Source organism: Periplaneta americana, chromosome 15 (assembly GCF_040183065.1).
Source record: "Periplaneta americana isolate PAMFEO1 chromosome 15, P.americana_PAMFEO1_priV1, whole genome shotgun sequence".
Taxonomy (NCBI): domain Eukaryota; kingdom Metazoa; phylum Arthropoda; class Insecta; order Blattodea; family Blattidae; genus Periplaneta; species Periplaneta americana.
The window spans coordinates 22,016,851-22,039,739 of record NC_091131.1 but is presented as its reverse complement, the minus strand read 5'-3'; the positions used below and the strand labels follow the sequence as shown (position 1 = coordinate 22,039,739).

The 22,889-nt window shown below is 33.6% G+C and overlaps 1 protein-coding gene across 8 annotated transcripts in view; it reads left to right on the top strand.

Annotated features, from left to right (window-relative positions):
• Nucleotides 1-103: 103 nt before the first annotated feature.
• The window catches only part of LOC138714721 (RING finger protein 207-like), an 87,232-nt gene continuing 64,446 nt past the window's right edge, over nt 104-22,889 (top strand). For 6 of the 8 annotated variants that reach the window (XM_069846805.1, XM_069846803.1, XM_069846800.1 and 3 more), the window contains exons 1-5: nt 104-294; nt 389-676; nt 2,926-3,074; nt 14,971-15,077; nt 18,153-18,314. In XM_069846805.1, the coding sequence (XP_069702906.1) occupies nt 465-676; nt 2,926-3,074; nt 14,971-15,077; nt 18,153-18,314 (630 nt within the window). In that variant the 5' untranslated portion in view covers nt 104-294; nt 389-464. Of the gene's footprint in view, nt 295-388; nt 677-2,925; nt 3,075-13,161; nt 13,249-14,970; nt 15,078-18,152; nt 18,315-22,889 lie in introns of those variants that run through there. The other 2 variants (XM_069846799.1, XM_069846806.1) reach the window with 2 other exon arrangements.

Sequence of the window (22,889 nt, the reverse complement as noted above, 5' to 3'; positions counted from 1 at the left end):
ATTAATGGAACTATTTTAATCAGCGCCAGGTGACAATGTGTGACACGAATGAAATTCACCAATCAAGGCATAGAAACAACTCCCAAATTTAGACATAAAATGGATACCTAGTAAGAATTAATTTTCATCAATAATCATCTGGTGCTCGCTCAGGGGTTTGCCAAGGGCCTTGCAGATATAAAAGGTCACGTTCCTGTTTACAATTTTTTATTATTTATGTGATGTAATGCTACAGTTCCAGTGACACTGCATCTATCCCTTAATTTTATAGTATTTTATGTTTAAAATGCAAAGGTAGGATCACAGTATTATCATTTCATGACAGTTAGATTTGTCACATTATTGTGTTTTTATATTTAATTATTCCTTCTGTTATGGTTGATTCCAGTGGTTTTATCATAAGATGATTTCTGCTGATGATAGTTGATTGAAGTGAAACTTGGTGGTTGGGTGGAGGTAACTGGATGATGTCAGGAGGTGCATACCACCCCTCAGAGGGCCCTGGGCCTGAGGGGGCACCAGGAGAGAGCGCACCTCAGCCACGTAATCCTCTGCTCTGTTTCCTGTGTGATGATTACTATTCGGAGCCTTGTTTACTCACTTGTTACCACAGTTTCTGCTCCCGGTGTCTTCGTGGAAGAGATGTCGATGGGAAGTTAACTTGCCCGCTGTGTGGGTATGTAACATAGTGTTACGTGTGGTTGATGTATATTCACCATGTTGCAGGCTTTAATATTGTGTGAAGAAGCTTATTTCATATACCTTTATCAGTAAGTTTATTTTCAGGTTACATTTTCCACACCCTAATGTAAGGTTAGTAGGCCTATTTGAATTAAGCTCAAAGTACAAAAACTAATGGTTATATGCTTAGAATTAAATTAAGGGATAATCTGAAAAACTAATTGCTACATGTTCTCCTACCGCGCCCTCTCACAGTCACTCACAAGCAACACGTATTCGACACCTCGTAAAATAACAGAAGCAGCAGATATTCAGCTGTTACCTCGAATATATCAATTAATTTCATATTTACCTATTTAATGTACAGTAGTGGGCAGACTTAAAGAAATATTTTGTTGAATGTGCGGAACATACTAGGCCTACATTTGTAGAATTAAATACTACACTGATAATTATTAAGGTTACCATTCATTGATTCATTGTGTTCTGCTAAATGGCAGATTACCATTCCAACGTAATTTATTTGAGTAGAACCAGTTTGAGAACTTAAATGTATGTGTTAAAATTATTTCACCTAATGATTTTGAGGGGATTTGGTGTTTGAAATTGAGATTCATTATACATTAGGTACAGAAAGTTAGGCTACATTTTACGCCGTATTAGTGCTTATGCAATGTGAATTTGGTTTTAATGATATTTTTTACGCATACGGTATATTATTACTCCATAACTACATTTGGAATACCCTTCATTCATTGCCTATTTATTACAGATTTTCATATTTACATTTTTATCACAAATTTGTGATGTAAGCTTAATAATTAGTAACTTAGTAAATATAAAGTGTGTTTCTTAAAAATGTGCTGTGAATTTGAATTATATTTGCTGATAGAAGTGATGCGTAAGTAATAGGCTAGTTCATGTGTTTACAGTATAGACCTATGTGATTAAAATTTTGTTTGAAAGTAATTTATAGTATAAAAGAATAAAATTAGATTTTATCTGAGAGTGAAAAGATAATTTCCACGAGCGCATAAAATCTGTTTACTCTTGTGTGCTATAGGCTACAATATTTGATCCATTATACTGATATCTAAATTTAATTTTAAATTTTACGCCCTTTCTTTGCAATGTGTTGTTTGTGAAGAAGTTTTAAATGAATGTGCATATTTTGTTGTTGCCAATATATTGGTTGTCATAGAGATTTAAAAATTTTAATTCACTGCCGTGAATATAGTCATTGTTCAGATTACTAAGGACGCTGAAAATAAAGACGAATTTAGATACCAGTCATGGTTGAAATATATTTAACACTTTAAATTACCAAGCGATATTAGGTTTACACTAATCAAATTGTTGAATCTTAACACTTTTCTGTTCAATTCTTTTATAATTTTCATAATGAATGATAGTAATTTAAAGTAGATTTTTTTCCTCGCATTTTTTTCTTTCTTTTCAGTATTGTCGAGTAACAATGTTAACTAATTTGTGATGAACTTATCATTAATTCGTCACTTTATGTGAAGCAAACAAACTTTTCAGGGATCCTGTTCCAGTTTATGTGCTATTTTAAAACTAAAATAACAAATTGACATAAAATCAAAATAGGCTTATAAATATTGAACAAGAGCAAATGAATGGATTATTTATGAAAGGGCCTAAGTCTCGTATACTAAATTGTTAGCAATTTAAGAAAAAAACTGCTTACAGGCCGAAATTTTGAAATTAAGGCTGAAAAAAAATCGTATCAATTCTACTAAGCATTATAGTGTGAAACTTAGTCCTCTTCATATATAAATCGATGTATCTACATTACAAACTCATTTTCACAAAATTAGCGACTTAGGCCCTTTCATAAATAACCCATTCAAATACGGTGCAATAATTTTGATTGGAGAATATGCATAATTGAGGTGTTCCTGGGAATAACAGCTTCATGTACCAATACATTACAATATTGGTACATTGTTTTTCAATTTCCAGCCTACATTGAATCATCCTGACAAAATGTTATTTCCCTCCAGAAAAAATAGCGCCCTGTAGAAACATTTGAATGTCATTTTGCGCTGTTATACGAGATCTAAAATGTTTGATGCTCTCTATCTCAAATTCAAGATTTTGTAATGAAGTTCTTGTTCCAGAGAATGCCTGAATTATAAGTTGCACATCTCAGGCCTCAGTGTATAAGCCGAACTTTTTATATAGTTCAGAGTGATATCCATTCTCTCATTTCCCACTGTTCAGGCAGCAGACATCCTTGAAGGAAGGGACATCCCTTCCTCCGGCAGATATGTTGATGAGACAGCTGATAGAGCTTTCCAATGCAGAGAATCCGCCTTGTGCGAACTGTGACAAGAGGGATAAGGCTTCAATGTACTTCTGCTCAACATGTGGTAGGTTGTCATTGTATTAACCTTATATACATATTGACGAATAAACATGTAACACTAACAAGTAACTTCGTGGTCATAGTTATAGCTTATGTTATTTTGTATTAAAATTTATTTTGTATGTAGTAAATGGTATTGTTGCTTGTAAGCATAACCAACTTCTTGCTTTATGTCGCATATTTAGAAGCAACAGTATTAAGTGAAAGAATGATGAATGGTTTCGTTTTCCCACAGGAAGTAATGAATGCTTTTCGGAAATTGTTTCCTTGTAAAATTTCACTTCGTAATCCTACACCAACCAACAGACAGATACACATTAAAATGATGTAGTGTTGAGAAATATATTTCCTTAAAAAGCAAGTCTCCATAGAATGTTAAACTTTGAAGATCTCTAATTCTAAAGCGAGCTAAATATCTACCTTTCTTCCTTACCTGAGTGAAAAATATGGCATTTCGCTTTACAACTGGGATGTTAAGGCTTACTATTTGGAGCGAGGGGTTGTTTACCAAAATTTACATGTAATATCCTTAAATCCTTTAAAATTCCCTTTTATGAGGTTCAGAAGTTTGTAATGGAAATTCTGAAGGCCTCTCTTCAAATTCTACACTATCATCTATATGTTAACACGTAAATTTTTGTTTTAATGTACAAATCGAATCATTATTTTGCTCGTTTCATTTCCCTTTATCTTTTATGTTTGTTAATTCTGGATCCCAGCGGTCAACCTCACTTGAGGACGGATGATTTCAAATAGATCTTAGTAGTAAGTACTGAACCTGGTGCTTCCTTATGCTACATTATAAGAATGGTATTATTAAGGAATCAAACTAAAAGCACTAGCTTATTCATTGTTTCAACACATGCTTTTAGCCACCGGCGTAGCTCAGTTGGTTTAGGCGCTTGCCTGCTGATCTGGAGTTGCGCTCAGGTATGGGTTCGATCTCTGCTTGGGCTGATTATCTGGTTGGGTTTTTTCCGAGGTTTCCCCTAACTGTAAGGAGAATATCAGGTAATCTGTGGTGAATCCTCAGCCTCATCTCGCCAAATACCATCTCGCTATCACCAATCTCATCAACACTAAATAATCTCGTAGTTGATACAGCATCGTTAAATAACCAAGTAAAAAAAAAAGCACGCGCTTTTGTAAATGTTTGCTTATGAAACAAATCTTTAATTAGAATTCTCTTTCTTTTTTACTCTGGATTGTAATTATCATTGTTATTTTTTTAAATAAAATACCACCTTATTGTCAGTTATTGTTTAAAATCTTATATAAACAAAATTTCATCAAATTACATTAATCTATCAAATGCGTCCACACCTGTGGAGTAACGGTCAGCGCGTCTGGTCGCGAAACCAGGTGGCCCGGGTTCGATTCCCGGTTGGGGCAAGTTACCTGGTTGAGGTTTTTTCCGGGGTTTTCCCTCAACCCAATATGAGCAAATGCTGGGTAACTTTCGGTGCTGAACTCCGGACTCATTTCACTGGCATTATCACCTTCATCTCATTCAGACGCTAAATAACCGAAGATGTTGATAAAGCGTCGTAAAGTAACCTACTAAAAAAAAATCTATCAAATGCAGTTTGGTTAATCTGCATTATAATTCCGAAAACATTTATCAGAGGTATGAGTAATAGATGCATTTAGCCTACATTATTTGAATAAGAAATGTCGCATACTCTTGAAGAAAACAATATTGATGTTCCTTTTGCTTCTAAAGAAGTTTTGTGTGTAATTTTTACGAAATATTTGGAAAAATTGAAGTGTAGTTTCCTTATTGTAATAATAAAACTTTGGAGTTTCATTACTTTCGTACAAAGAACATTATTTGATGGATGTAAAAAGTGGTGCTAAGCAGCTATTTAATACTCCAATTTAGATGTAATAAAGGTAAACTGTGTTATTGACACAGTTTTGTTGTTCCGTTACTCAGATGTATTTATTTCAGCATTTTAAAATGAATGCAATGAATATAATAATGTGAATTAAAAATATACGTATATGCATAGCTAAATTTAGTGTTACATCTGTATATCTGCTTCATATTCGCGAAGAGAAATGTGGAATTTTAATGAGAGAAAAGAGTGCACTAAGTTACAGAAGTTTGGGAATCTAAGATAATAGACGTATATTGTCAACAGTAATCTCACTAGAGGTTTTGATTTATCTAGAGAAAATCAAAACTCGAGTGGGATTTAATTGACTATTACATGATTAGAAGAAAGTATATAAAGATTAGAAGAAATGGCTTAGATGCATTATAGGTACCGCCAGCCTATTTCATAATATCGATTCATATTTTTATCTGAAAATAGTGTATTATTGATTGTTATTCTGTTATAGCCAACTTAATAAAATCAATTAATTTTTTAATATATTTCAATAATACGTAATGTCACTGCCTTCTCCAAACTTTTTCATTATTCATTATAGTTTTAAGCAAATATTTTCCCTGGATCTTGTAGTGTTTAAATACCCGCCATGGTGATATGTAAACAAACAAACTTTGCTTCTCAATTATTCAAACAATAGACATCGTTAATTTCATTTATCGAACTGCTACTTCTGTCTACCTTTTTTAGGAGATATATTATCTGGCGGTACCTATAATGCACGTGTTCTGAAGAAATAAAGTACTCTAATACAATAAAATATTAAATGACTTACTGAAATTCTATTTCACTAATGCTGGCTTCATCAAAACGTCTATGCTGGAAACAAATGACGATTGCAAAGCATGTTTTATAGTACTGTAAAGAATTTGCAGTTTGAAATGTTGGCAAACAAAGAAACAAATGGTAGGAGAGTGATAAAAACAGAAGAAAGTATATAAAGATTAGAAGAAATAAACTATTCTTATACAATAAATTAGATATTAATTGACTTACTAAAATTCTTTTTCATTAATGTTACCTTCACCAAAATGTTTGAACGGAGCCGCCATTTTCAATCGACTATCTATGCGGGAAACAAATTACGATCACAAAGCATGTTTTATAGTACCGTAAAGAATTTACAGTTTGAAATGTTGACAAACAAAGAAACAAATGCTAAGGTAGTGATGAAAACAAATGCTAGGGAACCGATAAAATTGTGGGATAAGTAGCCATGATTGGTTGGAAGACGTCTTTTCGTACTATTTTATTGGTCAAAAGTAGTATGACGTAGTAAAAGTGTAATAGTCATTAATAATTAGTATACACTGTGAAATTTTGTGGTACAGTTCCCGAAAAAAAAATGCTTTCTCGTCAGAACATAACATTTTCAAAATTTCTGTTTGGATTAGACTTTATATTAGAGTTTCCACCTCTCCTCCTCACGATCAGCCCCACCTTATTTATTACTTTCTTACTGGGGTCTGTTTCATAAAAGTATAGTAAAAAACCCTATAAACTTACTATAGTAAATTCAGATTTCTACCTAACATCATTTTCAACTTTCATATAATTTTTACCACCTTCCTAAAATTTTTACATCAGTAGACCATGTTTATGCATATGAAGTGAATGTGTTAGGAAAAACTCCACAAATGATTAGGGAAAACATGGAAATTTTACTAGGAGCAGGTAAAGCGATTGGTTTGGAAATAAATCCCGAAAAGACAAAGTACCGTATATAATGATGTCTTGTGACCAGAATATTGAACGAAATGGAAATATAAAAATTGGAGATTTATCGTTTGAAGAGGTGGAAAAATTCAAATATCTTGGAGCAACAGTAACAAATATAAATGACACTCGGGATGTGTGTTATTATTCGGTTGAGAAGCTTTTATCATCTAGTCTGCTGTCAAAAAATGTGAAAGTTAGATTTTATAAAACAGTTATATTACCAGTTCTGTATGGTTGTGAAGTTTGGGCTCTCACTTTGAGAGAGGAACAGAGATTAAGGGTGTTTGAGAATAAGGTTCTTGGGAAAATATTTGGGGCTAAGAGGGATGAAGTTACAGGAGAATGGAGAAAGTTACACAACGCAGAACTGCATGCATTGTATTCTTCACCTGACATAATTAGGAACATTAAATCCAAACATTTGAGATGGGCAGGGCATGTAGCATGTATGGGCGAATCCAGAAATGCATATGGAGTGTTAGTTGGGAGGCCAGAGGGAAAAAGACCTTTGGGGAGGCAGAGACGTAGATGGGAAGATAATATTAAAATGGATTTGAGGGAGGTGAGATATGATGATAGAGACTGGATTAATCTTGCACAGGATAGGGACCGATGGCGGGCTTATGTGAGGGCGGCAATGAACCTGCGGGTTCCTTAAAAGCCATTTGTAAATATGTAAGTAAGTAGACCTTAGCCTACTTGACAGTACTTACGAATAGAGCATCTAGTAGGAACTTACTTACGACTCTTAAGGAACCAGAGGTTCATTGCCACCCTCACATAAGCCTGTCATCAGTCCCTATCCTGTGCAAGATTAATCCAGTCTCTATCATCATATCCTAAGTCTCTCAAATCCATTTTAATATTATCCTCTCATCTATGTCTCGGCCTCCCCGAAGGTTCTAGTAGGAACACATGTAAATATAATAGGAGATCATGCTTATTGTTCATGCTGAAAGTATGGAGAAATGTTTTCTGGTACCATTTGAAATTGCTGAAAATTTAACCTGAAATGTTAATTGAATTCATCAGTATTTTGAAATATATCAAACTCTGTCCTTGGCCTAAATCATCTTTGTCTTTTATAAGCTTGGAGGAAAAATTGTGATTGGGATCAAAAACCTTCTGGGGTTGGCAAATCTGGCTTTCAGGTAAGGCTCCCTGTGGAGCAGGCTTGAATAATTTCAAGGGAAAAATTGTTCTGGGGCTGGGTATCGATCCCGGGACCTTTCGCTTAGCATACGAATGCTGTACCGACTGAGCTACCCAGGAACTACACATTTGGGTGAATTATGTAAAATCGAGTATCTGCCATTTGATAAAAAAATATCAATGGGTAAATAATACCTACTGGATAAATAAATATCCTTCTGAAGTAAAGCTCTTTTATACACACGAAGTCATAGATGAAGCCCTTCCTTTTGGAAAGTCAATGTACATCCTTTTTTTTTTTATAGGAGATTGTATTTATATTTTCATTTGATTAATATTACGACGGTAAGCCAATAAGTATCCTCGTTCTCTTTTTATAATTTACTAGCTGAAAGCACCCGGCATTGCCCGGGTTTTCCTTCCTGCATCTATTTAAATTAAACTGGTTATTAAATTTTCGGAAGTCTCGGAAACCTAAGTATACACAACCAAAACGAATTGTCTTTACTAAGCTTTCCTCGCCCATAAAGATGAATCTTTACTTAACGTCACTTACATGAATTAATGAACTCCTTAGCCTAACCCAACGAAAATATAATTCCTTCTCAACTTTCTGATCAGTTTCAGCATCGAATCAATATATACATATATAATTTAATTTATACTGGAAGATTTTTTTACCTCTTGACCGCTGTACACCCACTTATATCATATCCAGTTTTTTTTAATACCTCCATGCCCCCCAAGTACCTTCATGGCATGTTACGGGGATACCTTTACCTTTTTTTAACTTGAAACTATATCTCATAAATTCAGAACATATTATATTAATTCTAATTTTACACACAAAATACAGATATAATATAAACTCGCAATAAGTCATTTTTTAACATAAAGACTAATATTCTGAGAAACATATAGGCCTACCGGTATTTTAGAAATTAAGAGATTTTTATTTCCACAACGCTTAACATACTAAATTTGCAATGTGAATAACAATATTTTGAGAATTAATACAATGTTATTTTCAGTAGGCTTATGTACATTCACATACTACATATCATTGAATTGGTTATTGATATGTGTAAAATATTTTTTTTTTCAATTCTTTGTATAAAATATAGTTGAGGATGTGAAAACACGCAGTTTTTAAGTTAATGTCTGCAACTTTGAGGGACTGTCCTTGAGCTTCATTTTAATATGGCCATTACAAATGCTAGTGGCATTGAAATTGCAGTTGCTTAAAATTGAATGAGTATCCTAGCAATACGTGGAATAAAAACATCTCCTTTTATTTTTGCAGTTAATATTGCCAATTCTATTATGTTTCGTATGTGTTTTTCACACCAATTCTTATTCGTGCATAATTTTGGTGGGTCAATATTTCGCAATAGTACTATTGGTTATTCAATATTAAGTAAATTATGTGGTAGCAATTCTTGTAGTTTCAAAGAATTCTAGAATTCAGTTGTATAAAACAGTTTGGTCACTATCTACAAAACTGCATCGAGGAATTCATAATATGGTCCTAGACTGCGTAAAGATACTTATTGTATAAATTAGCCTATCTAATTTTAGCCTTCATGATCTGTAACAACAATGTAATTTAATTTCGTGTTAAAATTTCCATGGCCTCGTGGAAGTCGATGTTGAATACAACAGACAATAATAAAAAAACAATTGACTATAGAAGATTGCATTTTAGTATTACACATGAATGTTTGACTGTATTTATTTTTATTTTTTATATTTTTACTTAGTTTAACTTCCATTTGCACAATTTTAATGTAGCCTATGTTCTTCTCCTGGTTATGAAGGTTAAATGTGCAAACTTTGGCACATATCGGTCAAAGAGTGTAGATTTGTATAGAGAACATACATACATACATACATACATACATACATACATACATACATACATACATACATACATACATACATACCCACATTCAATTTTATATATTAAGATTACAACAATAATAGAAAATTTTTACAAGTACCTCATTTTTCATCATAGTCTTCTTGCTTCTCAATGCAATTGGTCCATCATTGCACTTTAAGCTTCCTGAAGCCATCAGAAAAAAGCAGCAAGCCATGTATGCACTGCTTCTTTCACTTCTTGGTCCGCTGTGAATCGACCACCTCTTAACTCATTTTTAAGGACCAAAAAGGACTGTATGTAGGATGTTCCAACACCTCAGAACCCAGTTTCTTAATAATTTGAACAGTGTTGACGGCAGTATGTGTGCATGCATTGTTATGTAATAAAAGCTCCTTCTGACAATAGACCTCGGCATTTGATTCAAATTGTAGGTTCAGCTTGTTGCTCAGCATCTCACTGTAACATGCACTGTTTATTGTTGAGCTCTTCTCCAAGAAATGTTGCATTATTGGCCAGTTTGAGTGTCAGAAAAGCTTGAGCATCACTTTTCCTGTGGAGGGTTGGCTCTTGAATTTCTTTTTGACTGGAGATTCGGGGTGTTCCATTCCTTGCACTGACATTTGCTTTAAGGTTCAAAGTGATGGATCCACGTTTCATCTCCAGTTAACTATTCGTTTCAAAAAAAAAAAAAAAACTTCATCTTTGTTAGCATGGTGGTCCAGTAAGTTTTGGCAGACAGGCACACGATTGTGCTTGTGCACTTCAGTGAGCTGTTTTGGAACCTACCTTGCACAAACTTTATGAAAGCCATCCGCTATCCACATCCGAGATGTTTGTCTGACCATTTTTGAAATTGTTAATTCATTCGTACACATTTGTCGTAAAATGTTGTCCATATATTGTGCGGAAAGTCTGCGATGGATTTCAGCTCCTGGTACACTTCAGACAACAAAAACTGGATCACTACACGGTGCACCTCTTTGGTGCAAACGGAGAGAGGTGCAGACATGTTTACTGTGCAGTGCACAACAGTAAACTGGAGTGATAACTAGTGCTAGGATTTATATGTGGTAAGAGTTAAGAATGACGCCGAGTATAGTTGAGTCGATGTGATGCCGGTTAAGAAGGTTTTAAGCCCGGTTGACAAGACTCGAAATGCAAGAAAAGTCACAAGGACTAGACAATGTACCTTTTAAACCCCTCCGCTGTTTTGTAAGTGGTGGTTAAGAGGATTAAAGATCCTTAGCGCTAACTAATGGAAGTACTGAATGACAAGAATGGCAAGTATGAGGAGTGGGGGGCATGGCTTGCATGTTTATGAACTATACCGACTAAAAATATTAGCTATTACTACATAGGAATCCTAGCTCTAGTGATAACAGTCGAACTTTCCACGGGTGAAGACAAAGGCATCCGTGCAAACAAAATGGTACAGCCAACCTACATAAGATTGAAACAAAAGTGTGGATACTTGTTGACTTACCTTCGTAGAATTGTCAAACAGTATAACCATAAAAAAATCAGATAATTTTCATTATGATCTAAATGTCTCAAGTTTTTAAACCAAATATTTTTCTTATATCCTACTTGAATATTTCTGAAGAATGTCATAGAAATATAATAAGTTTTATGTTTTTCAAATTTCTCTGTATTTTTGCGTATTTGTTTTATGTGTGTTATAAAGAAATATGATTTTGTTCATTGAAATTCTAAATATTGTATTTTCTTCTTTATTTTCTCACATATTAGGCCAATGGCCTCTTATGGTTTCTTGTCAGCATTTAAGTGGCCTTCTCAGTGTTCTTCTGCCCTTAAGACGATAATTCAGAAGTTGATGGGGTGTACGGGATTGGTCCATTCTTTGGACATGCAAAATATTGTATGATTTACATAATAGAGGATTTTATGTATAGTACGTAATGAAAGAGTTCAGAGTGAATTCTGAGGTAAGAATGGATATTTGTTAAAGTTTTATTTCTATTATTTCACATTCAAAATTGAGTTCATTACTTCGTCGCAAGATGTAAATAATAGTTCTTGATCAAATGGCTTCCTTAATCGTTATTCAGAAACTTTTTTAAAACTTATGTTATGATATATATACAGGATGTTAAGAAAAAGGGCCTAATATTTTAAGATGTGGTTGAACTCATATAAATAGATAAAAAAAAAGTCTAGTACAGTAAACATGTGGCCTGAAATTAACATCTTCCGATATATTAGAACTTGTTCATAGCAGGTGCTTGACATGACTTCCATTCATCATAACACAGTCTCCTACTCGACATCTTAGGAAATCACGCAACCTTTCAAACACCCCTAGTTGGTTTTTGTTGTGCTGACAGGCATTGAAGACACACTTCTTTAGAATTTGAACATCTGCAATGGGTGTTGCATACACTAAATCCTTAAGTATCCCCATAACCAAAAGTCCAAGGGATTAAGATCTGGATAACGAGCAGGCCATGGTACAGGACCTCCCTGACCAATCCATCGAAGATTAAATACAGTACCCATGTTAGAATCATTTTACTCTCTTATGGAAATGGGCTGGTGTTTTGTCATGCATAAACCACATTTATTTTGTAGTCTTGATGGCATTCACTTCCTCCAACAAGACGGACAGTTGGTTTTCTAAGAAACGCCGATACTGAGAACCAGTTAATCTGTAGTACGTTTTTCGTAAAAACTATTAATTTTATAACTCTTGTTTATTGGACTTTTTTTCTTGATGTGATATGTACTAACACCCTTCAAAATATTAGACCCTTTTTCTTTAACATTTTGTGTATATATATATATATATATATATATATATATATATATATATGGCAGCAATATATATATATATATATATTGCATTTGTTCCGTTAAAATTTTCTCTTACAGTTATGAAATTTTATTTGTGCAACGGCCTTTTATACAAGTCATTCAATTGCCAGAGTTTGTTGACCATAGATTTATTCATTGTAGCGTGCATTGATATTCTCATTTCCTAACTTTTGTCGAAATTGGTAAATTCCTGTGGGTAGCATTCTTCATTTTTCATGGTTTTCTTTTGATAATTTATTTTTTTTTATGGTTTAAATTTAATTTATAAAAGCTTCTTCTTGTTTAAATCTTTTTACCAAAGTGTTTAAAACTAAAAAATTATGAATATGAATTTGTTTCTGTTCAGTCTTAAATGCTGTGTTACAGATAATTTAAAGTTAATGCATTTTGAAAGCATCCACTGTCAAAATTACTGAACACTTTTCTTAAGAAAGATCTCCATAATACGCGTGATACTTTAAACATGGTAAAAGGATTGGAAACACATTAAATTTTATAGCTACATGGACTGTTTGCAGTTACGACAGTGTGTAGTAAATGTGTATGTGTATAATTTAGTTAAATAATTGTCATGTTATATTTTAGTAATTGTATATTTTTATTCTTTTTAGAGTCTGTGACTAGATCCAAGAATTGGCTGTTTGGTGTGACATGAAGACAAATGGAATGAAGGAGGACAAATTGCATGATTGCTTAAGGTTTTGTTTTGTTTTTTATTTTATGTTCATAGTTAAATTGTTTTAGAACTTGACATTCATTACATGGAAGTCAGCTAAAGAAGTGGCCGTTTCTAAGTTATTGATTAGAGTTTTAATTCACAGTTTTAAGTAGCATGCTTCTTTTGTTGGAAAATTCTCGTTTTTTAATGTTGGAATATTACTTTTAGCATGTTTGCAGAAACAGATTCCATAGCATTTTAATTTGTTAATAATGTGTTTGTGCATGAAATGTCGAGCAGTCCTAGTTGTGTGTTATAATTTAATTTGTCATTTGTTGTAGTTTCCATTTGTATAAATTGATGTGAGGTATGATACAAAGACCATGATTTGTATGTGTATGTATTATTTATTAACACTACAATTGGGTATACACCCAGTGGCAGTGATATATAATATACAATAATTACAATTACAGAAATAAAATAAAATAAACGTAAATCTATAAATATTAGATGCAATAAACCTAGGACTATAAATAAAAACTATTCTATAATAACGCCTACGATAAGCAAAAGTAAATCTGACTTATAAGTACTTCTATTTCATCCAACTATTACCAATTTAAATAATTACATATCACCTTAATTAATTACATACCAACTTAATTACATATCACCCTAATTTATTTACATATCAACTAAATTACATATCATCTTAATTAATTACATATCAACTCAATTAGTTACATGACACAACTTAAATAATTACACTGCACCTCCAATTACATTTTCAGTCTAATCTTCTCAACCTTTCCTTAAATGTATTGATTTTAAGAGGACCACCCTGAAAGATTGCCGCAGGTAAGCTGTTCCAGTCTACTATTGTGCGGTTAACAAAGGAAAATTTTGCCACGTCCATTCTTTGTTTTCTACATTTAAACTTCCTAATATGATCAGCCCTTCCTAAGTATGATGGTGTTGCTAATATAGCATTGATATCGGTCCATGCTTTGTGTCCCATTTGTGCCTTAAACAATGCGGTGAGTCTGGTTTTTCGTCGCCTTGACAAAGTCATTCATCTTACCACAAGGCTACAGAGAGCTACGAAAAATACGTTGTATTAAAATATTTTTAAGTAGGACAAAGAAAAACTCTTTGACCAGTTTTTATCACAAAACATTATTTATAAAATGTACATGCCATTTAATCCTTCTCAGCATTCGTATTGTATCTAATAATCTAAATTTCTATGTCACTTTAATATTGTCAAAGAAATTAAATTGTTATTTGGATAGTATGTTTTTGGTTAATGTGTGTTGCATCTATGTTTTTGTGGTAGCTAGGTCATATTGACTGTTTCACAGTGATGAACATTAAATTTACAAAAGCATGATTTGTACATAAATCCAGTGTTGTTTTCTGTAGCTAGTTAATGTTTAGTTGTTTCAATATCACTCTTTAACAAGATGTTACGAAACCATTTGAAGTACATCCTATAAAATCGATTGTACCATGTCTCTGTTCTGTCATTGACTTCGTTCCCCTGGCTTTGAACAAAAGGGAATACAATTATTTTTCGTGTTGTATGTCCTGGTAAATGCTTTGATACCAGTTTTGATTTGTCCCAACAGATTACTGTTGTATTGTGTCTTAATTTAAAATTTTCGTTTAAGCAGATTATAAAAAAAAATACATTACATGACGAATGTTTACAGTATGTGTGAATAATTTTCTTACAAAGTTAATGTGTTACTTTTATCAGGCCAGGCTCTATGCAACCACTGTCGTGAGAACACCCATCGAGCCAAAATGTTCTCAACACATGAAGTGGTCCATATGTCCAAGTGTTCAAAGGAAGGCCATCGTCGAGTAAGTTATCTGTTGTGAACAAGTATCATTACCACCACCATCACAATCATCATCATCATCATAAACAACTGAAAAGGTTTTAGTGTTATTCAGTCCTGTCTCGTAAAATTTAGAGGACTAGGTAGTGTAGTGATCAAGAATCACAATTTCTGTTTTTGGCCTTTAAAAAATTCAGCATTTTTTGTATATTAAAAATATATTTTAGGCACTAAAATTGTCTTTTAATAAAGGATGCGGCAAAACATCCTCCCTAATTTAAAGTTTAAATAAAAAACAGATAAAAATAAGGAAACTATATTAATATGAACTGTATCTAAACAGTGGGAAATTTAGGTTTACATGCATTGCCATAGCGATATCAAATGACATGCGCAAAACAACAAGAATTGAATAGGACAATGAATACACGGAATTGACATTCAATTAGTGCAAATTGTAATCTGTAACGAATTCCAGCCATGCCGTGGACGGGTGAAGAACGTGCTTACGCTGTGGTATCGTTTCTGGTAAGTGGTAATTCCGTTGTCGCTGTTTAGATGTTTCCCGGACGCGTAATTTCTTCACGTGGCGACGTCCTCTGGCCAGTACGATCACCAGACCTTGCACCCTGCGATTTTTTTTTTCTATGGGGGGCATCTTAAGGCTGAGGTGTTCAAACATCGGCCGAGGACTTTGCCAAACCTAAGAAATGCAATACAGGAAGAAATTGGTCTTATTCCTCAAGAAATGCTAGTTAGACTGATTCAGAATTTCCGAAGTCACATTCAACAATGCATTGATAGTGGACACCACTTGAGAGACACGTTATTCAAAAAAATGAAAAATTCCCACTGTTAAGATACCATTCGTATTAATAAAGTTTCCTTATTTTGATCCATCTGGTTTTTTATTTAAACTTTAAATTAGGGAGGATGTTTTGCCGCACCCTTTAGATTGTGCATCGAAGAAGTTTTAAATTGCATTTATTTACTTACAATCTTTAAAAACATATGTCCCATTTTTTTTTTCCTCCAGGAATGGTTAAAGTTGCATTTCTCAAATCTCGCACAAATCTCAATTAAGTATTTGTACAAAATTTTGATTCTGAACTTTGGTAGGTTCTGAGAAAAAGGGATATTTGTGGTAATTTATTTATTTTTACTTTTCATTTCAGATACATATAAAAAAATCATTTGTAGCCACTACAAACTAAAAGGATCTGTATGCGTAATTTTTTTTTTACTCTTTAAATCATGTGTAAACATTTCATGGAAATTCATCTATACAGGGACTGATGAAATATCATTCTTTTAGTTACAAAAGTGTGTTCAACTATGTATCCTACTGCCTGTTTCCCTTTAATATCATTAGTCCTTTTGTCTCCTTTAGGCCCGATTGTATAAACCATTTAATCTTAGATCAGAGGTTAAATTGATCCTTGTTTCAGCTGAACTTGGAATTTTGTGTTGTATAAAGTCTAATCTGAGATTAATTTGTCTCAAACTAAAGTCAACTTTGACTGAAGAAATTTCTCCGGTTAAGTTAGATGATCCAAGTTCAGTTATTTCTTTTCTATTTGAAATATACGAGTGACAGATTGTGCAAATAAAATATCCATTATTATTAATATTAATAGATATGTTAGGTACATTTATATATATTTCTTTCAATTTCTTGCCTTAATACACAAACATTCTTATATTTTATAAGGCTCTATCGTGTTCAGCAGTATCAAATAACATAACCTACAATTATATTATGTTTATAACAACCATTAATTATTAATGGATATGATAGGTACATTCATAAATGTTCAATTAACTGTATTACTGAAAGAAAATTGTCGTTTTATAAAGCTTTATTATGTTTAGCAGTATCAAACACCATAACATGATAACAACTTGGAGAACAGTCAACCTTCTTATTGTCCGCCATTATTTACATTGTAAAAAAAAAAAAAACCAGTGTCTCCAACAGAGTGTAATACGGAAAGTCGCCAAAAAGTAGTTGTAAAGTCGCTAGATTTCTCATTATCAACAAAGAAAGATTAAATTTAGTCACTATGGGGTGCTAAAAAGGTCACTAAATCCCTATTTAAGCAATATAAAAGTTAAAAGAAATTGTTGTTGAAAAATAGTTAAAATCGCTAGGTTGGCAACACTGAACAAACCTGTATAACATGGTCCGCGCATCACGTATTTCACCTGTTTATGCGATGTTGCCAAATCCTTTTCACGTGAACTTAGATTGCATTTGAACCAAGGTAATTTGATCGCAGAAAAGTTTTATACAATACAAGAAGTGTCTGAACTTGGTTTACTTTTCGATCTTCGATCAAAGTTGATCTTTAGTCAGGGAGTTTTATACAATTGGACCTTAGAGTCTTTCATGGTCTTATCATCCATTAGCATATAAGGTGGAGCAGTTTTATGTACAGTAGTCATTCGAGATAATAATGTTATGTAGATTTTCTTTTCTTTAGCTATGTAATATATTTAGTTGCAAAGAATCTTTATAACTTTAATATGCTGTATAATCCATCTTAATATTATTTACTTCAGTTCCTCTTTTTTTCCTCTCCTCCTTTACATTTTATTGATCATATTTCTCTTTTCTCATGTTACTATTCTACTCCATTTTTTATCATGAATCTGTATTTTAACGAAACTGGAGTATACCCAACTTCTCTTCTCAATTCTGTAAGACCCTAGGACTGCACAAATCTTTTCTGAATGAACTGGCCCTCCTCATAATTAAAGAGTCAGTCAAACTTACGGAACCACGTATATGGACTCTAATTCAGTGTATGGAAAAAATTGACGCACCATTATCATTTTTCTTTTTCCTTCTTAGCTTTCATTGATTCTTTACTTGAAATTTTTTTTTCTTCTGTAAACTGACATTGTTTGTTTGTGTATTTGTTTGTCTTTTTTCTTACTCTTTTAGCTCTCATCATCTATTTGTTCTTGTATTGTTTTGTATGCTTTGTCTAATGGCAGCCTCTAATTTGAGGAAGCTCTGATAAAAAAAAAGGGTTGAAATTTAATGTTAGAATTGGAATGTTTTTAGTATATTCCTTCTTTGTTTCTGATCCAGTGTGCAGTGCATGGGGAGCAGTACATAATGTTCTCCAACACACAGAAGAACATGTTGTGTGTAAACTGCTTCCGGGATACACCGGCAGAGGCCAGGTTACACTGTGTTGACATCGATACTGCATATACACAGGGATGTAAAAAACTTGATCGAGCGGTTATGGTAAGTTTGCAATTACTTTCCATCTTGGAGGCCATCGGTGATGTTCTGCAGGTGTTACTGTACTCCTTTGTAGTTATAGTAGATAGTTTCATCTGTTCACCATTGCTTGTATTCTAGTCTCAAAGCAATATTCACTGTCAGAGCTTAGAGAAATAAGTTGTTCAACATTGTTGCTTGTAGTTTCGTATTTTATATGTTTGTTATTACTTACCAATTTGCCCCTAAGGCCAGCTGTTCTTGCTGATGGCATTTCCTGTATAGCTCCTATATAAATTCATTGCTTTACCTTAGCTTTCAACCTAAAGTATTTCATATCTGCCAGGAACTGTGATTCTAAGTCAGCGACCATAAGCTGGCACTCAATGAGTGCATGAAGTATTTCCTCTCCGTTACCCCTTCTACCACTCTCTCAAACTCACCCTGCTACGTGCACTGTTTACGTAACATTACATAGTTTTGAAGCAATCAGTGATGTACTACGTTATCTAAGGAAAATGGCACAGCCAAAGAGAAGATGTTCTTTGTTCTTTCCGTAAGGAATGGGAATTATATTATAATAACAAATCACGCTGAAACTTCAGTTACTTTGTTAACATTCAGCATTGCCTTTAGCACACCAAGAATAATTGATCTAATTTACTTTGGCGTATTGTTGATAATGATAATTGGAGCAGTCAGTGAAATGCCCAAGGAGTGTCCTGCAAGAGCATGCCCTGAACACCATTTTTCTCCTTCACAAGTTCTACTAAGACTCCCCTAATTTAAGCCTGGGTTACTGTCGTGTTAGGGCCACACCAAAGCCGTTCATTGAATGGTGTACTGTAGATAGAATTGTAAATAATATATAAATATGTAAGTGATTTCTAATATTGAAGTTTATACTTTGAAGTTGAGATACTTTGATTGGACAAATTTTAAGTGGCTTTTCATTTGCATTAACAGAAACTCTGGAAAGTTGTTTCTATAGTGTAACCATTCCCGTCTTGTAAAATTATTAATACCTTCTGAATGCAACAATCCTTGCAGTGATATATAACTAGATTCTTAATCAGAAAAGTTGAGTTATGATGAAGTGATGAAAAGTTTGGATGAAGTTTTCTCCAAACTCGTTTTGTCTATTACATCTGACAGAATATACAGAAAACTTCACTCAAGTTGTAATACAATGTTAAAATTGAAATATACCGTCTATACTTGTCTAGTTTTTAATATAATTGATTATAACATAAACGTTTTCGGCACTAATGTGCCATTTTCAAATGTATGAAAATTTGCCTAATTACATATTCAAATAGATGCACATGAACTGTGTCTCAGTCGTAGCCTGGCCAACGTCGAGCACGCAACATGTCCAGCCATTGTACGTAAGTCACTAGCTCAATTCAATGCATTTAACCATCAGCATATTCAAATACGTAACAACAATATTTTATGTTCGCAGTGTATAGGCTTGACTGATAATCGGATGGTGACAACCATGAATATGTAATAATTCAACCACGGCAAACCGAAGGAAAACAATAGCCAGGTATCAATGTAACTTATATTACGCACCACATTCGATCATGGTAAAGTGCTCCAATATGTGAAAGTGAACAAAAAACAAGGAACCTTGGTGCAATAACAATAAATTAACATAAAGGATTTTTAATATTTTAACAGTTAGTATCTCAGTGTAAGTTTATAACATTTTAAGTAATTGAATAACTGCATTTGACTACATAATACGTCAAGATAACCCCAGTGTTCCACCAAATGATGGATAATTGCAGCAGAAAATCAAAACAGATTTTAAATGTTTGTAATAAGTGTGTGTTTTTAATTTTTAATTATTTAATTATCTACATATAGATTGTTTTATATGTGATATGAGATCATCAAGGGTACACATTATATGTTTCATTCACACAGTTCATGTGCATCTATTTGAATATGTAATTAGGCAAATTTTCATACATTTGAAAATGGCACATTAGTGCCGAAAACGTTTATGTTATAATCAATTATATTAAAAACTAGATAAGTATAGACGGTATATTTCAATTTTAACATTGTATTACAACTTGCTTATCGGATAAACCATACAACATGAAATTCACTCAAGTTGTTTTAGCGAGAAGCTGTCAGCTGACCGAACTGTAGTTGTGTTGTTTCTACTCCGTTAAAAAGTTTAATTGTAACGATGTATGTTGATTTGCCTATGCCCAGAGTACTTCCATAAACCCTGGTGTCGACACCTGTGGAGTAACGGTCAGTGCGTCTGGCCGCGAAACCAGGTGACCCGGGTTCGAATCCCGGTCAGGGCAAGTTACCTGGTTGAGGTTTTTTCGGGGGTTTTCCCTCAACCCGATACAAGCAAATGCTGGGTAACTTTCGGTGCTGGACCCCGGACTCATTTCACCGGCATTATCACCTTCATATCATTCAGACTCTAAATAACCTAGATGTTGATACAGCGTCGTAAAATAACCCAATAAAAAAAAAAAATAAAATAAATAAAAAAATAAACCCTGGTAACACTGGCGTCTTTAGTAAACTGCATGGTAAAACTTCTTGTAACAGTAACTTAAAGTTTCAAGAAATTATCACAGTCTACTATATACAGTCGCGAAGCTCAATAGGTAATAAAAATGCAAACATGGGTAGTTGCCCACCACTAGGATCGCTACTATCGCCTCATCATCACAGATCTCTCTCCTAGCAGCCAACAAAATGTTACACTTACGTTGTCGTGTTCTTTTGGAAAAATTAACACCTTCCTTCCATTATTGAAATATTAAATGCATAAAGTTAATTTATTATTTTAATGAAGTATATTAAATTCCAACATAAACTCGAAGATACCTGCAAGAAATAAGTTAATATAATTTTTGTTTGTGCAAAACGAACTGAAATTTACTATAATAGCTTCACTCATTCAAGATTATAGCGATAATTAACTATGAAACCAATAAATATTAATTTGCATTTCTCTTTACAACAATAATAATGGAAATATGAATTAATGGAGTAACTTACGTGTACCGGTACTTGTAGTGTAGGCTTACGTAGTTAACAAAGTGGGATGAGGTTAAGCAATAATAATCACACCAGAATTGGAAATAAAACGTGATCAATAAATTTTATTGTAACAGACTTTTTCTACGTCTCTAGTAAAGCAACAAATAAAAATAACAACAAAATTAACAGCTATAATTAAAAACATATCCTTTGAAGAAAAAAGTAGGCCTAAGCAATAATAATCCCACCAGAATTGAAAATAAAACGTGATCAATAAATTTCATTAAAACAAACTTAATTTTTCTACGTCTTTAGTAAAATAACACATAAAAATAATAACAAAATTAATAGCTACAATTAAAAATATATCATCTGAAAAAAAAAGTAGACCTAACCTTTATTTCTCTGGAAATTTAGCAGCCTAAGTGACAGAACTTTAACCGGTATCTAATGTCCTTTCGGTTAGACTGAAACATTTCATTGTGAAATTTAAGGATATAATGTATTCTAACCCGGTTTCGAAAACCAGCTATAACGGCTGGGGGGATCATCGTGCTAACCACATGATACCTCCATTTTGGTTTGATGATCGTCCACCTCTGCTTCGGCATGTGGACGTGAGGCCAGCAGCCGGATGGTCGGTCTTGGCCCTTCATGGGCTGTAGCGCCACGGATTTTTAATGTATTCTAACAGTCACAAAGAACTTCAAATTAACAGTTTTGTTTCTGCACAGCATTCTTGTGGAAACCCAGGAACCTTTCTGAATCTTTCGGAAACCGGAAAAAGGATAACTCTGGCCTCTTTCTCTTACTGTTGCTACAATTTATAGCACTACAAACGTCTCCTCCTTGTCCCATATTATTATTCCAATTATTATATTTTAGCCATTAACATTTTCATTATAACCAATAACGAACATTTCACAAGCATCAATGTGAAATACGCAACGAGCTAGCACTCGATAGAAATACGACACAGTCCAAAGTCGACCATGGACAGTCTATTGTTTCTAGTTGCTAACCGCTTGGAGCGCTTTATCTCGAGATTTGCAAAAAAACACCTCAAGCTTCGCAACTGTATATAGTAGACTGTGAAATTATCTTATTTTATTTATTCTTTTTTTTTTGTACCTTATTTATAGTTGTTTTAACTACAATGGTCATATCCCGACTTTGCTATGGATATGATATCATTTTGTCTGAAGTTCTGTGTTCTCTCTAACTTGGAGACATCTGATGTCCCGACCTGGAGTGTTCTCTCACCATCACAACATCCACAGTGCCGGCTGAACATTTAAACCCCAACTGGACTGCCAAAGTTCTCTCTCACCAACCCGACTCGACACTCAAACCCTGAATGGTCAACCAAGATGCTCTCTCACCAACACGATTTCTATCATGACAGCTGGACACTTAAAAAGCCCCAACTGAAGCACCATCCATTTCTGGACTAGACATTTAAACTCTCATTTGGCAGATGTTATCTCATCTACATTGTTGCAATTATTATGATGGCGAATTACTGATCGGAGGTTATGGATCTGTTTTTCGTGGAAATTAGGTACCAGCGTGACA